The sequence below is a fragment of the Podarcis cretensis genome (genome assembly GCF_951804945.1).
Source record: "Podarcis cretensis genome assembly, chromosome: 7".
NCBI lineage: Eukaryota > Metazoa > Chordata > Lepidosauria > Squamata > Lacertidae > Podarcis > Podarcis cretensis.
Window position 1 is genome coordinate 41063961 of NC_137176.1, and position 14964 is coordinate 41078924.

The window sequence follows — 14964 nt, forward strand, 5'->3', positions numbered from 1 at the left end:
TAAAAGCTTCCCTAAAGAGGGCTGCCTTCAGATGTCTTCTAAAAGTCTGGTAGTTGCTATTCTCTTTGACATCTGGTGGGAGGGTGTTTCACAGGGTGGGTGCCACCACCAAGAAGGCCCTCTGCCTGGTTCCCTGTAACATGGCTTCTCGCAGTGAGGGAACCGCCAGAAGGCCCTCAGCGATGGACCTCAGTGTCTGGGCTGAAAGATGGGGGTGGAGACGCTTCTTCAGGTATACTGGGCTGAGGCCATTTAGGGCTTTAAAGGTCAGCACCAACACTTTGAATGTTGTGACAAAAAGGAGTGTCATGATGAAACCACCTGACTGCTAGGGCTGGGTTAAGCCATGTGGTTGCTGGAAGCAATGGACAAGACAGCCCCCTCTCCCCTAATTCTCATGCACAGAAGTTGACTGGACTAGCAACTAAATATTTTTCCAGCACTAGCAAAGAGAGTGTCCTCTGCTGTAGCTGCGGAAAGCCTGCTGATTGCAAAACAGGCCGTGTAGCACACCCAACACTTCCTCTTGCACTCATGCAACAAATTCACTTAAAAAATAAAATGGATTTTTTTTTTTTTTTTTGCAGTTTGAAAAATGACAGGGAAATGTTTTGAAAAATGTGGGATGGACAAATGATTAGCTGGAAGTCAGGTCAAGACCTTGCAAGCAAATCAGGATGAATGATTATTGCCATATAACCACCCCATCAACCGATAAGTATGAATGCTCAGTAAAGACAGGACATAGTCAAAGCACTGCATCAGCTTTCTGCAAGCAAATCAGCATGAATGCTGTGTGAACAGCTCATTGGATGGAGTCCTTACTCTGTATGCCTTTCATAAATATGGGTGTGACTCACATTCTAGTTACTTGGAACAACTATGTCTGCCAGAGTTCTTTTTATCTCATATTATTGAGACAAATATGCTTAAGAAGAGCAAATTCCCATAGTAGGAACACCTGAGTCTCAATATTAACTCATTATAAAAAAATAGTAAGGGCAACAGAAGCAAAGATTGGCATGCACTCCCTTTTTATAAGTTTCAGCACAATGACTCTGTAGATATATTTGTTCAATTGAGTACAAGGACTGAGACACATAAATAAAACACATTTGCCACAGTTATTAAATACCTACAAAATGAATGCAATTTGGCATAATATCCAATTTTCAGATAAATATTCCACCCCTATACCCTTTCCCTGCTTAGCTTAGTGGTTGCATTCAGATGCAATTTGACTGGAAAAGAATTTTGCTGTGTTCAAGCATAATCTGCATGCAAGAGAAAGTGATAATTATTCATGAATCAAACAAGCACACTTCTAAATCAGAAGCATAATCAAATACATTAAGCTGCTTCTTTTCCCCCCAGATTTGAATGGCTGCTGACAAGAGAAGTGTAAACCAGGAGGGATTTGGCCCTGAGCACTTTTCTAGGTATAAAGCTGCAGTTATAAGGTCTGTGCATAAGCTCTTTTGTGTAGCTTTTGTGAGGCGCTGCATCAGTCACAGTGCTGACTTGGCAAGCAAATGTTGTAAGCATCCCATTTCTTCAAAACTGGTGTTTAAACATTAAGGATGGCATTCAACTCATAGCAGTTCTGTTGAAAATAATGATTATGACTAAGCTGAGTGCCAGTCCCCCAACAACAGCATTAGTACAGTGCTACTCAGGTTACGGGACGCTGGTGGTGCTGTATGTTAAACCACAGAGCCTAGGACTTGCCGATCAGAAGGTTGGTGGTTCAAATCCCTGCGCCGGGGTGAGCTCCCGTTGCTCGGTCCCTGCTCCTGACAACCTAGCAGTTCGAAAGCACATCAAAAAGTGCAAGTAGATAAATAGGTACCACTCCGGCAGGAAGGTAAACGGCATTTCCATGCGCTGCTCTGGTTTGCCAGAAGCAGCTTAGTTATGCTGGCCACATGACCCGGAAGCTGTACGCTGGCTCCCTCGGCCAATAAAGCGAGATGAGCGCCGCAACCCCAGAGTCAGCCACGACTGGACCTAATGGTCAGAGGTCCCTTTACCTTTACCTCAGGTTACAGATGCTTCAGGTTACAGACACTTCAGTTTACAGACTCCGCTAACACAGAAATAGTACCTCTGGTTAAGAACTTTGCTTCAGGATGAGAACAGAAATCATGCAGCAGTGCAGCGGGAGGCCCCATTAGCTAAAGTGGTGCTTCAGGTTAAGAACAGTTTCAGGTTAAGAATGGATCTCCAGAACAAATTAAGTTCTTAACCTGAGGTACCACTGTACTCCCATTTTTACTCTTGGGACAGATGCACATTATACAAGTAAAGTGTATCCAACACACTTTTATAACGACTTCCCCTCCCCAAATCCTGGGAACTGTAGTTTCATACCGATGCTGGTAATAGTAGCTACAGCCACAGTTCTCAAGATTCTTTAGGAGAAGCCAAGTGCTTTACATGTGTATTGAATGCACTGCGGATGTATGGTATGGATTTGTCCTTACTCTCTTGTCTGTGATTTGTTTTCACTGAACTTAATACCTCCCCACTTGTACGCAATCAGCACACATGTGACCGCTGACACGCGTGCCATTTTTGGTGTTGAAAGGGGGCGAGGCGGTGCAGAGACAGAACAGGCGCCACAGCAAAGAAGGACATCTCTGAGATCTTACCCACCTCACCTGGTTTCCAGGTTGAAGTTCGTTCAACCAATATCATGGTGCAGAGAACAATGGCATCTTGTTAGACTGCAGTAGCCCAAGCCCACATGGCCAATGGTCAGGGTTAATAGAAGGCCATAGGCTGCCCATCCCTGTTTTAGCATCTCTCTGTGGGAAGCTAGGCTGTGTACACACTACAACATTAAAGCACATTCAAAACACATTATTCTTTCCCTCAAAGAATTCTGGGCACTGTAGTTCACCATTCACAAAGTTACAAACCTCAGCAAACCTTAACAAATGAGAGTGCCCAGCATTCTGTGAGAGAAAGAATGTGCTTCGATGTGCTTTAAATGTGTAGTTTGTGCACAGCCCTAGAGCGAAAAGGTGCACAGCATGAATGAATGCTGTATCTTCCTCATTCCAGAACTGAAACACCACCACTGAAAGGCCTTTATTTCTGATCAGCACATCTCTGGAGCTGAGATTACTGAGGTACAGGGTTATGTATTCCAGGCAAGTGTCAGCCGTGTGTTGGGGTCATGCAATGTGCCTCAATCAAATGAGCAGAAGCACTAGAGATTACCCAGAATGACACAAGAATGAGCATAACGGAACCAGGTAATTCAATGTGGTGCAGGTATGGGGAGCCTACACAACACCCATAATCTCTGGCCATTGACCAGGTTTGTTAGAGCTGATGGGAGTTCATCAATATATGGAAGGCCCAAGATTTCCCACTGCCGGTGTAGTGCAATATGGCAGATAAACCCTTACAGAATTGCAGTCGGCAGGTTTTCTGCTGCCAATCCCCATTTTAATACTAAATTGCTCAATAGTCTTGTGAAATCTTCAGCTGAATTGAAGCACTTTGTAGTGTGATGTCTCTCATCTCTCTTGGAACTAGCTGTAGGGTCTTGTGGTTACAGAGCAAAGCAAAAGAATCGCATCAACATAAAAATACCTTACTTTTTTTGTAAACTACTTTGAGTTTTGTTTTTGTGTTTTACGATTAAGTGGCATATAAATTTTATGAAATAAATATATTTCCCCCTGCTGTGATGAAGCATCTTCCTTCTCTTAAAAAAAGAGGATTTAAAAAATAGAGCTTGGTCACAAAACCAGTAGTCTAAAAACCACTTTCTTCTGATGATATTAATGATTTGTGCAACCATCTTCTGCAATTTAATGATGAGGTCGGTTAGGCTAAGAGATGGTGACTGGTCCAGGATCACCCAGTGACATATGTGGCTGAATGGGGATTCGAACCCTGTTATCTCAGGTCCTACTCCAACACTCTTAACCAACCACTATACCATATTGGCCCTCTTTATAAACTGTATTTTCAATAAAATTGAAACCATGTTTTGTGTCGGTATGAAATTGGCAATAAAACGGCTAGCACATTTTCAAAGCTAAGCAGGGTCTGGTATGGTTTCAAATTGGATGGGGGACCGTGTGTTGAGATTTCCTGCATTGCAGGGAGTTGGACTAGATTACTATGGGGGTTCCTTCCAACTCTGTGATTCTATGATCCAGCCAAATGTCATTCATGCTGATTTTCCACTCAACATGGGTGGGTGGGTGTAGGTGTACATGTGTGAGAGTGAGAAATGTGACCATCAGATGCATATACAGCAAGTGTTTGAGGAGGCTGAACCTGTAGGATTAGTTACTGGATATCCAGTACACATTGCTGTGGTGAGAGAACCTTGCATTTTATGGATTATCAGGCAGAAATTCTTAGTTTACTTAGACAGCAAGTATTTGGAAAAGCAGCACGTGTAGAATTTTTGCCTGAGTATTTTATATTCCCCATTTTTTCTCAAAACTGTTTAGTGCCAGTGTCTTGTCAAACAAGTTAACTCATTCAAAGTAAGCTGTTTCTTATCCTTTATACCTCAAATGCAGCATGCTCCATGTATAAGCTTTCTTCTCATGATGTTTCAAATCAATCGGTTGAACCATTTTTAAGTATAAGCCCCATAGCCTAGGAAAAAGTACAAGTAATATCATGTAAAAGAAAACTATTTCTAGGGCTCATACTGATAGCTTTGCCCTAAATTTGCTTCCCTAACAAACAACAACAGCAGAGTGACTTACCAGCATGACATGAATAAAGAAACTCATTCAAAATGACACTACTTTCTAATATGCATTTATCCAGCTCACTGTGCATAATATTCTTAATCTAAACTGAGAAGACAATGGTACATCAGTCTTTCCTTCACAGTGACTGCAAAAAACAAACAGTGTGTTTGAAAAGCAATCAGATGGATAATTAATCAGCACCACAAATTCAGTAATTGGTGTGTACTATCCTTGTGGAATTCACCATACAATTTTAGTAAGAATAATGTTATAGTCACTGCCTGGCATGCAGTTCCAGATTTCCTCATTGATCTGTAGCTTCTCCTAAGCATGTTGCAAAGAAAACCCACCTAACAAATGCATTAATGACATGCTTTGATTTATGCTGGTGTCTCCCCTTGGGTATTATTGAGATAATGAATATGACATTTAAAGCATAAATATAAGCATCTTAAATCATCTGCAGGTGTTGCTAGATAATAGGTGAGTTCCCCCCTGCAGTGCGAAAGCTTTTTTAAAAAATGAGACTTAATGCTGTTCCATTAAGTTTTTAAAAATTGCTAGAAAATGTACGAAGTGTAATCCAAATGTCTGTGCTATTTTAGTTGATACATTGGATTTATTGTTGATGGAGTGGTGTTTTGTGATGGGGGTGCTCTGTATTTATGAATGAGAAATCCTCCCCCTCCCCAGTTCATTGATGTTGTTTTTCTCCAGTCTGAAGTTGGTGACCCCTACATAATTGTCCATGGCAAGACATGTATGTAGAAACACAAGAAGCTGTCTTATATTGAGTCAGACCATGTCACTCAGTACTGGCTACAATTTCAGGCAAGGAAATCCCTTGTCCTACATGCAGATTCTAGGAATTGAACCTGGGGACCCACTGGCGGAGAAAGAGGGGGTGGGGGGGAGCGCACCGCCCCCGGCAGCACAATCCTGGTGGGGTTCCATCGCGGAAGGAAGATCAACACCTTGGAAAGTGGCCTAGGTGTGGACTTTAGGTGTGGATTATACTATCACTGGCAGCAAAACATACAAGTTGCCTCAATTGTGTCCTGAAGCAACTGAGCTTTATAGCCTAGACTAGTTCTCCATTGACTAAAGACCTCAAACCCTGAATGTTCTATCTGCCAGTTGAGGGGCAATGCAACCATTTGCCTTTTTTAGGCCCTGGGATTTCAAGCTCTGAGGATTTCAGAGGGTGCCTTTAGAAGGGCTCTATCAGGTCTGGCCTAGGGAGGCCTATATTCATGCAAGCTTGTAGTTGTGATTCGAGGACCCAATCCCCGCTTGGGGAATAAAGACATGTGGACACAGTATGTAAGGTTAATGGGTAAGGAAAAGGCCACAACTTTATTGATTACAGCATGTGAGAAGGTATTGGCTTAGGCATTGGACCACAGAGGGGTTAACCACCAGTAGAGGGAGCCTTTTGATGCTAATACAACTATAGTCTCTCTCCTGATGTCACCGAGGGTTGTGCCATGGCCCCCCACCAAACGGGCATCGGACAGGATCCATGACCGCCGGATTCCTTTAGTGGAATACCCAAAATTGTCGGGGAAGGCGATGGCCACACCTTGCCCTCCGAAACACCAACAATACATTCCAATGCCTAACTGTCAAATACCACGAAAGTTGTGACGGTTGCTACGAGGTAGGCGAAAAAAACCAAGAGGCTGGGCCAATTTAGCCAATTGGAAAAAAACTCCTACCAGGCCCCCTGGTTAAACAGGGCGACCAACCAGAGGTCCATAGCAAAGTCGCAGGAAAGCTAATCTAAAGGGAGTGGAGGGTGGGTGACTCGAAGAAAATGTGAGTGCAATGGTGGGGATGGCTGGCGCGGCCGCATTTGGTTGGCAAGCCACGCCCCCGCTGAGCTTCCCTATTGGGTGCCCAACTGGGCAGGGGTGTGGTACGCCAGCCCTGGAGTTGAAGCAGGGGGCAGAGCGCCCCCTGCATGACACGGAAATCGTCTCCCGCTCACAACCCCCCCCTCCTGGAGGAGGAGAGGCTCTCCTGCAACAAACACGCATGCAGCCCACAAACACACTTTGTAAATGGGGAGCAGACAGGTTTGCCACATGTATACAAGGCAGCTCTTTCCTTCTAAGAACTGTAAAACTCTAAATGCCTACCACTATTAGATTTAGCTGTTTCTCGTAATAAAATAAAAATGTGTGAGTGGCTGGGTATTATGAAATATTTTATTTACATCATGGAAGGTGGGAAGCCATGCTCAGTCATTTGAAGCTTTGCCTCTGATACTCAGGTTTATTAACCTTGTCTGTAAAGAAACCACTCAGAACAAATGCTGATTGTGTACATCTTCCAAAAATGCTTGGCTCACCAAGTGCATCGTTTGCATCATCAATTTATCATTCATGCATTTTAAACCAGGAACTTGCGGGTCACATTTTCCTTTTGTCAGACGAACTGATAGCATGAAAGGACATAAAAAGGTTAAAAAGAAAAACAGAGAGAGAAGTACTGTATCATTTGTTAGGGAGCTAGTCTCTTCCACATGCTAGTCTCTTCCTCTAAAATCACACGAGATGCTGTTATTTTTTCAGAAAAAAGACTTGCTGAGATTCTATCATGTTCCTGAAACTTGGGATACATATACACACATATAAAGCACATGACTTTCCCCAAAGAATCCCAGGAATTATTACTTGTTAAGGATGCTATTGTAGCACTGTGAGAGGTAAGCTATAGTTCCCATGATTTTTTGAGGGAAGACATGTGAAAATGAAGTTCATCCTAATTCTATGATACTCTGTTTCTGAGGAGGCAAAAAGATCCTGGAAACCATGTGACTCACACATAGGGCTGTGGGGAGGATCTCATTCTGGTTGCACTTTAATGAGAAACAGCTACTACCACCTTAGAGTGGAGGTGAATTTGCCACAACCCAACTCCCCTGAGAAGAAGACTCAGAATGGTTTTGCCCTGGGAAAGAGCTGGGGAAGGGTCTGATAAATGCATGCATTGATGAAAAAACCAAAACAGAAATGCGTCTGGGTAAAAATTACGATACTTGCAAAAATATGTGTATTTGTCAAAACCAAATACAAAACTATTTATTAGGAGAAATTCACTAATGCTGTAGGTTGGTTTTTTTCTTTCTTTCCCGAAAACAGATCAAAAATTTCGATGGAAATGTGGAGAACTGAATTGAATATCAGAAAAATGAGGACCTGAAATTGGAAGGTACATCCATCTTTACTCAAACATGTGGGTAATATTCTTCACATGTTTCTGATATAATCATGGTGCCAGGGACTACATGACTGCCCATCATAACCTCTGCCAATAGGGAGCCTGCTCTTTGCATGAAGTCTCCTTGCCCATTGTTGAACCCTAAAGGATCAAGGTTCTAAATCATGTAGTAGTTCTGCTGAATAAGTTATGGTGAATACAGTGACTGAGAAATCAGGAGCAGTGGGAGGCATGTGGATGTGGAGACAGGACTCCACAGCTCCTGGCTTCATGTTTAGTCTTTTCCCACGTGCAACACATAAATGAGACTTCTGAAGTATTTCTTTTCAGAACAGAGAATGTGCATTCCAACCACAATTTTTAGGATTCCTGTTTCTTGTTGCACTCATTAGAATCAGCAAATCATTCATGTCCTAGGCACCTGCATCTCAAAATGAATTTTGGGTAGGTAGAATGTGACAATGGAATCTACTTAAAGCATAATGGCTTGGTTGCACAATAGGCATTACCAAGCTTAATACGTAAGATTATTTTCCTTTATGTGGCAAATGTGTCTGTGTGGCGTTTACACATTTCCCAAACAAAGAAAGGCAGGGGGAGGTTGACTTTATGCGTTTTGTGTTTCTAATCAAAAACCTGTGGCTTTATTCTACTTCCTTTCTTTCAAGAGTAAAAAGTCTTTCTAATGGCGAAAATTGAGCCTTCAGTTTGACGGAGAATCAATATTTGTTCTGCTTTGTAAGAGTTACTTTTTGTCTTCCCACAGATGCATATTGATTGAAAAGGAAATTTCAGCATGCATTGTTACAAATGGCTCTCACTCGCACTGACCCTGGCTCAGCTTGGGCCCTGTTTTCCCTGTACGCACAAGTGTAACCCCGATGACTTGGAGCAAGCATTTGTGAGACGTCAGAGAGTGAAACATGGCGGGGTTCGGAACCTGCTGGTTGTACAGGAAGAACTGATGTTAACACATCCTTTGAAATCAGGCCAGGTACAGTAACTCTTTCTGTGGGAGGTTTAACATCTCGTTGAGGTGTTGATTAGTACCTGCTTGCTTTTCTAAATCTTCCCTCAATCTGGCCTTGTGAAAGAACAGTCTCCTTGAAGCCTTTCTTCTGAGATGTGCAGCAATATACAGCAATGCCCGAAGAATAAGCACTATCTTTGCCTTTCTTGCACTGTTTAACAATCTGTTCCATGTTTTCAAAGCTGCTTTAGCATCAAAGAATCTGAAAGATCTCCTGTCCAGGTTTTACTTGGGACTGGAGGACTTGGTCAGAGAGCCATGTAAGATTCTGTGTTAGGACTGTCAGACAGGCAGGATCATCCACAGGTCAGAATGACTTCTCAAGACTCAATGTGCAGTCAGCTTTTTCATTCAGAAAAGGAAAACACAGCAGAGTTCACTCAAGCTCAACTGCCCTAGTTGAAGACGTTGTTGTGGCTGGCATCCCTCTTTAGCCCATTGCCTCTGGACTCCTCCCAAGAAGATAAACTATGGTGAGGAGGAGGGACCCCTCCTCTGGGCCTGTCTGGCCTGTTGCTCAGCAATGTGCAAGGCTCTTCATGATCTTGGTGTCAGTGGAGGAGGACAGGCCACTGTAGGAGGACTTGCCTACTGATATGAAACTGAGGCAGCGTCTGGCTCCTCTCTGTCAGAGTCTGCACTCAAACTGACATACTTGGCATCCCACCTTGTCTGTGGACAGCTTCCTTCTTCTGACTCTCTGTGTTCACTCAAGCCTCCTGTTTCTACCACCTCCCAGCTTTCTTCCTCAGTGTCCCACCACCACTGTCCTGGTCTAAATCTTCTTCCTCTGTGTCATCTCTAAGGAGTTCTTGGATTGGCACCTCCCACCACTCTTCATCCTCCAGCCTGTCCTTCAACCGCAAGTACTTGTTTGACACTAAAGTTGCTATCATAAACTTAAAACCGTATTTGGTTTAGGCCACTTCTCAGCAGTTCCCTGGCTCCTCGAAGGAACTTACAAATTCAGAATCAAATTCCCTATGGGCTGAGGTATCCAATCATAGTAGTTTAACTTGAGGATTGGTATGTACATATTTCTGGACTTTTATCTGGGTTACAGCACAGGGAAAGGCACTGTGCAATTAAAAAATAGTATCATGCTGTATTGACAAAAGTGTTTTGAAATTCCCTTCCATCTTCCGAAAAGAAAGAAAGGACTCATTTATCAACATCTGGCAACTTGCTTAGGCTTTTTCTTTTTTTGGCATTGCATCAGAACAGACACACTGAGCAGCAATGCAGTTTACCAACACTATTTAGATTGATATTCTGTTACGTTAAGTGGCATTTGATTTACCCCTCATTAATTTTTAATGAAGCAGATTAATACTAAATCCTTTTTACCAGTAAGAAAGCACCAGGAACCGGCACAGTTCATTACGTTAACGTGACTTGGGCACAATAAGCAATTATTTTCCACCCTGTTTGAAAATGCATACGATGCCCAGTAATTTTCTTAATGATTCTTCCCCCTTCTTCTTTATTGCTGTTATTTAGTTACTTAAAAAACAACAACACCAAATCAAAACAAGATAAGAAAAAACACACGCAATGCTAAAGCCATTTTTAATCTCTCCATCTTGCATCCTTTTCCTGTAAGGCAACTTTTGAGCTGAATGAATGGCAAAAAAAAGTTTAACCACTAATTAACTAGCACTAAAATTTAATTGGGCCCAAAGGGTGAAGTGCTCAAAATTCATTAATTACTTTTTACAGCCTTTCAAAGCAAAAACTCTGGAAATATGATGTCTCATTTCAAAAGGATACAACAAGACAATCCCTTTATATTTTGTGAATCTGCAAATATGGTTCATTTTTTTTTTAACAGAAAGGTCACAAAAATGTGATCAGCTTTCAGAAAGTTTGCTTTTTAAAAACAAAACAAAACACCAAAAGCAAATACTGAATTAATTTGCACAATGTAATGTGATGCATTATGTTTACAGGAAGCATTTCCTGGGTACCTTTGCCCATCCTTTTGTCATCAATGCATTTAGAAACTGCTTATTGAGGCCTCATGTGCACTATAGATTTAAAGCAGTATTGTAGCACTTTAAACAGATATAGCTTCCTCCAAAGATTCATGGGAACTGTAGTTTGCTAACGGTGCTGAGAGTTGTTAGGAGACCACTGTTCCTTTTACAGTTCCTAGAATTCCCTGGGAAGAGTGATTGATTATTAATCAAGATGGCTGGTGTTTCTCACCTTTGGGAACTGGAGTTGAATATATCAAGATTGTTTGATAACTATTTGAATTTTCATTAGCACCTCATATTTTTTCACTAATGCCATACTAAGGCGAAGATTTCACCATGCTAGTATAGATAATGATGGATGCCAGATCCAAATATTTGTCATTTAGTCCTTGCAAGAACTATCAATTAATTAATTAATTAATCACACTCCAAACAAGCATTTCTAGATGATTTACAATAAAGACAACCAAAACAGCAAATACATTTAAAACAAAACTAAAATCGTACAAAATAGACATTAATGGCAAAGACCCATTTATTCAGCTGTCAAAGTCTGTCAGATCAAAAATGCCTTTAGTTGTTTCCAGATATTGGGCACCTTTTGTATCTCAACTGCTGAATCATGGGGCATTCGTGAAATTCCGCAACTGTTTGTTTCTATTACAAGGAGAAAATTCTGCTAATTACAAAAATAAATTGACTCCATTTGCTTTGCAATCAGAATGACATACTACAATCTCATTCAATTTGGTATAAATCAATACATGAAAGGGATTGCTGACCTTATTGGGGAGAAACCGACTTGACATTAAATTTGATAAGGTTTGTTTGTTTGAATCCTATCTTGAAATCAGCTTGTTATTCATTATTCTCTCAGCTGAAATCTGATGTAGATAAACAACACAATTCCCTGCCTGATAATGGACCACATTTCTTGGATGAGCCCTATGAAGCCACTGTTCCCGAAATGTCTATGAGAGGTACTGTGTGTTATACTTTGACCTTGTATTGATTCTATATGTTTGTGTTTATGAAGTAGGCTGTTGCAGCTAGATTATTTCATTTTCCTAAAGAATCAAAATTTGAAAAGATTCAGGATTTCTCTAAACCAGCATTTCTAATCATCACATCCCTCTCATTCCTATAAACCTCATATCATGCCCAATAATCATGGGATGCCTTTGCCCAGTGATGCTGTGGCCTATAGATTGCAGCAAAATGCTAGGCAAAGTTATGAGAACACAAAACACACAATAACAAAAAAAAACAAAAAACAATTACCCTCCTCCCCCAAACATATTTAAAAGGCCATACAATATTTGATCAACCAAAGGCAAGGTTATAGAGAAACAATATGTAATGAAAGTGCCAGAAGAGCATTCCACAAATGGGGAGCCACTGCAGAAAAGGCTCTTTGCCACATAAACTTCCCACAACCAAATCAGAACCAATGCTCAAGAAGAGTGGACATTGTATAATCCTTGAGTAAGCAAATCAGTATGAATGCACAATAAACACATTGTCTGCACGAGTCTTTAATCTCTGATTTGGTTTTATTTTTCTGTTTTCTCCATCTGAACATCTCTTTTGGACTAGCTTGCTTCCTGAGATCTAAATTGTAGCTTGTCTAGATCACATCCTTCTTTTGGGGGGTTCTGCAAAAGGATAGGAGATATACCAATTTAAATCTGGTTTAACTGGTTAAATTAAGTTTTAACTTCTTTTTAAAACACTTCCTTCCTAGCATTCAGTTGCTATCTCACATTCGCACAGTCTCTTCAGGGCTCTTCAAATTATATAGTTTCTTCAGCAGAATATTTAGCTCTAAGTGAGATTCAAGAATCAATATCTGTATTAACATGAATGCACATAAATTTATTATTTAGTACACTTTCTTACTTACCCACTAAAGACAGCATCTACATTTTCTTCAGGTTTTAAATACAAGTGTTATACTAAATTAAAGTGTAACATGAAATGCAGTGGTACCTCGGTTTTCGAACATATTCCATTCTGGAAGACCGTTGGAGTTCTAAAATGTTTGAAAACCAAAAACTCAATAGCCGACAGCTAGGCCTCAGGATCTTGCACTCAGTAGAAGCTGCGTGGCATGTTCGATTTCCAAGGTGTGTTCGAAAACCGAAGCATTTACTTCCAAGTTTATGGCGTTCAAAAACCGAAATGTTTATCAACTAAGACTTTCGAAAACCGAGGTACCACTGTAGACTCTTCCGCAAATACAATGCTATGATCTCTGTCATATAGTTTAAATGTCTATAGACACAATACATTTATAAAAATGAGCAAGATTTGAGTGCAGTCGTCATACTTTATATTTCAGTGGGTTTGAGATCTGATTTAAAACTCTATCCATATAGTTTTTCTGCAATTTCCATGGTATTATTATTTATACCACTGTCTAGTAGCAAATTCAGGGCATATTGTATTATTATTGCATTCTTATTCCATTCATTGCTTCCATGGTTCTCGCCTTCCATCAACTCTGACAAGTTGTTGTACTTGTGAGAGTGACATTTCAGTTTAAACACTGTAGCCTAATAGTCACAAGTGAAATCATATTTAATTAGTTGAAATCATTTTTGAGTACACAATCTTGAAGTCCTATAGTATTTGGAAACTATTACATGTAATATGTGGAAGCTACTGAAGGAACAAATTCCATGGCACAACTGATTCATCTTTGCCAACTTTTTGAAATTATTATGTTGCCACATTTCTAACATTTTCCTGAATGGCCTTATGAGTCTGCAAAAAGCTGAATATTCATCTGGTCATTGTAATGCAGATTTCAGAGTTGTTATTCTCGTATTACCTCAGGAGCATATAAACATATGTATGTAGCAATCCAATTTATGTGCCATATGTCTAGCCTCATGAGCTATTCAGTGTCTCATGGGCCATTCAAAAAAAAATCACATGATTGAAGCCACACAATAAGAAGATTATAGTAGTGGGTGTTACCTAAGGATTATCTTCTTAGTAGTGACTTCCTTTTTACTTAAACCAAGTCACAGCCAAAATATACTAGGGATGGGAAAACTGCAGCCTTCCTGAAATTATTGGACTCCAATTCCCATCAGCCCCAACCAGCATGGCCATTGGTCAGTGATGATGAAAGTTGTAGTCCAACAACCTCTGAAGGCCCACAGGGTAGACATAATTGACTTAAATGATGTGGTCCCAAAATAGCTTCCAAGCAGATAAATTTAATACTCTGTGCTGCTTTCTTAAGTAATAGTATACAGATAAGTTTGCAGGTGAGATACAACACAAAAGCCATTTCTTTTGATGCCATGAAAGCAGCCAGATTCCCTATCAACATATTTACAGATAATGTTACAGCTTTATATAGGCACCTAAAAGTCCTCAGGGTGCTGCTGACTAATTTATCAGAGAAACATGCTGTTGTAGTGGAATGTCTTGGGATAAGATGCGATAATGTGATTCTATGATAGAAAGTGGCTGGAGGTCTTGCGTGCCCCAAGAGAGGTCGATTTGTATTTGTATTTAGGAGTTAGGAAAGAAATGAGTTAGACATAAACACTGCATTATAAAATGAGAAGCTCTGACGAATATTTCCTTCATGGGTATAATCTTATGAAAGGCCCATGGGGATGGTGTCAGATTTAGATCTAGGATATAGCCAGCTCCCAACCAGAGACAAAATTGTCTTCTCTAGATGGATTGCACTATCTGTTATTCAGTGGAAAATGCTCATTACTAACCTCAAGGATATAAAAAGCTATCAGAATCCTGTTGTGTGTCTTGCCTGCATTGCTTGTTTTGAGTTTATTTCTTTTAAGCCGCACCACAGGCATTAAATTAAGGACTGATGCAGTGCTCCTGGTTTGGTGGGTTTTTGTGTGTGTGTTTTTTAATATGGAGTCTTTTATTATCTCTTAAACCTGTAGCCAGTGTAAAATTAAGAGAGCATCTCACATATGTACACATGTGTGTGAAAAACAAAGTGTAAAACAGG

The 14964-nt window shown here is 40.7% G+C and overlaps 1 protein-coding gene across 6 annotated transcripts in view; it reads left to right on the forward strand.

Moving 5' to 3' along the window:
- LOC307219610 (cadherin-19-like) overlaps positions 1-14964 on the forward strand; it is a 68593-nt gene that overhangs the window by 13486 nt on the left and 40143 nt on the right. For 3 of the 6 annotated variants that reach the window (XM_079982938.1, XM_079982934.1, XM_079982933.1), the window contains 3 exons: positions 7877-7946; positions 8722-8949; positions 11842-11944. In XM_079982938.1, coding sequence (XP_079839064.1) covers positions 8752-8949; positions 11842-11944 — 301 coding nt within the window. In that variant the 5' untranslated portion in view covers positions 7877-7946; positions 8722-8751. Of the gene's footprint in view, positions 1-7306; positions 7441-7876; positions 7971-8721; positions 8950-11841; positions 11945-14964 lie in introns of those variants that run through there. The other 3 variants (XM_079982935.1, XM_079982937.1, XM_079982936.1) reach the window with 3 other exon arrangements.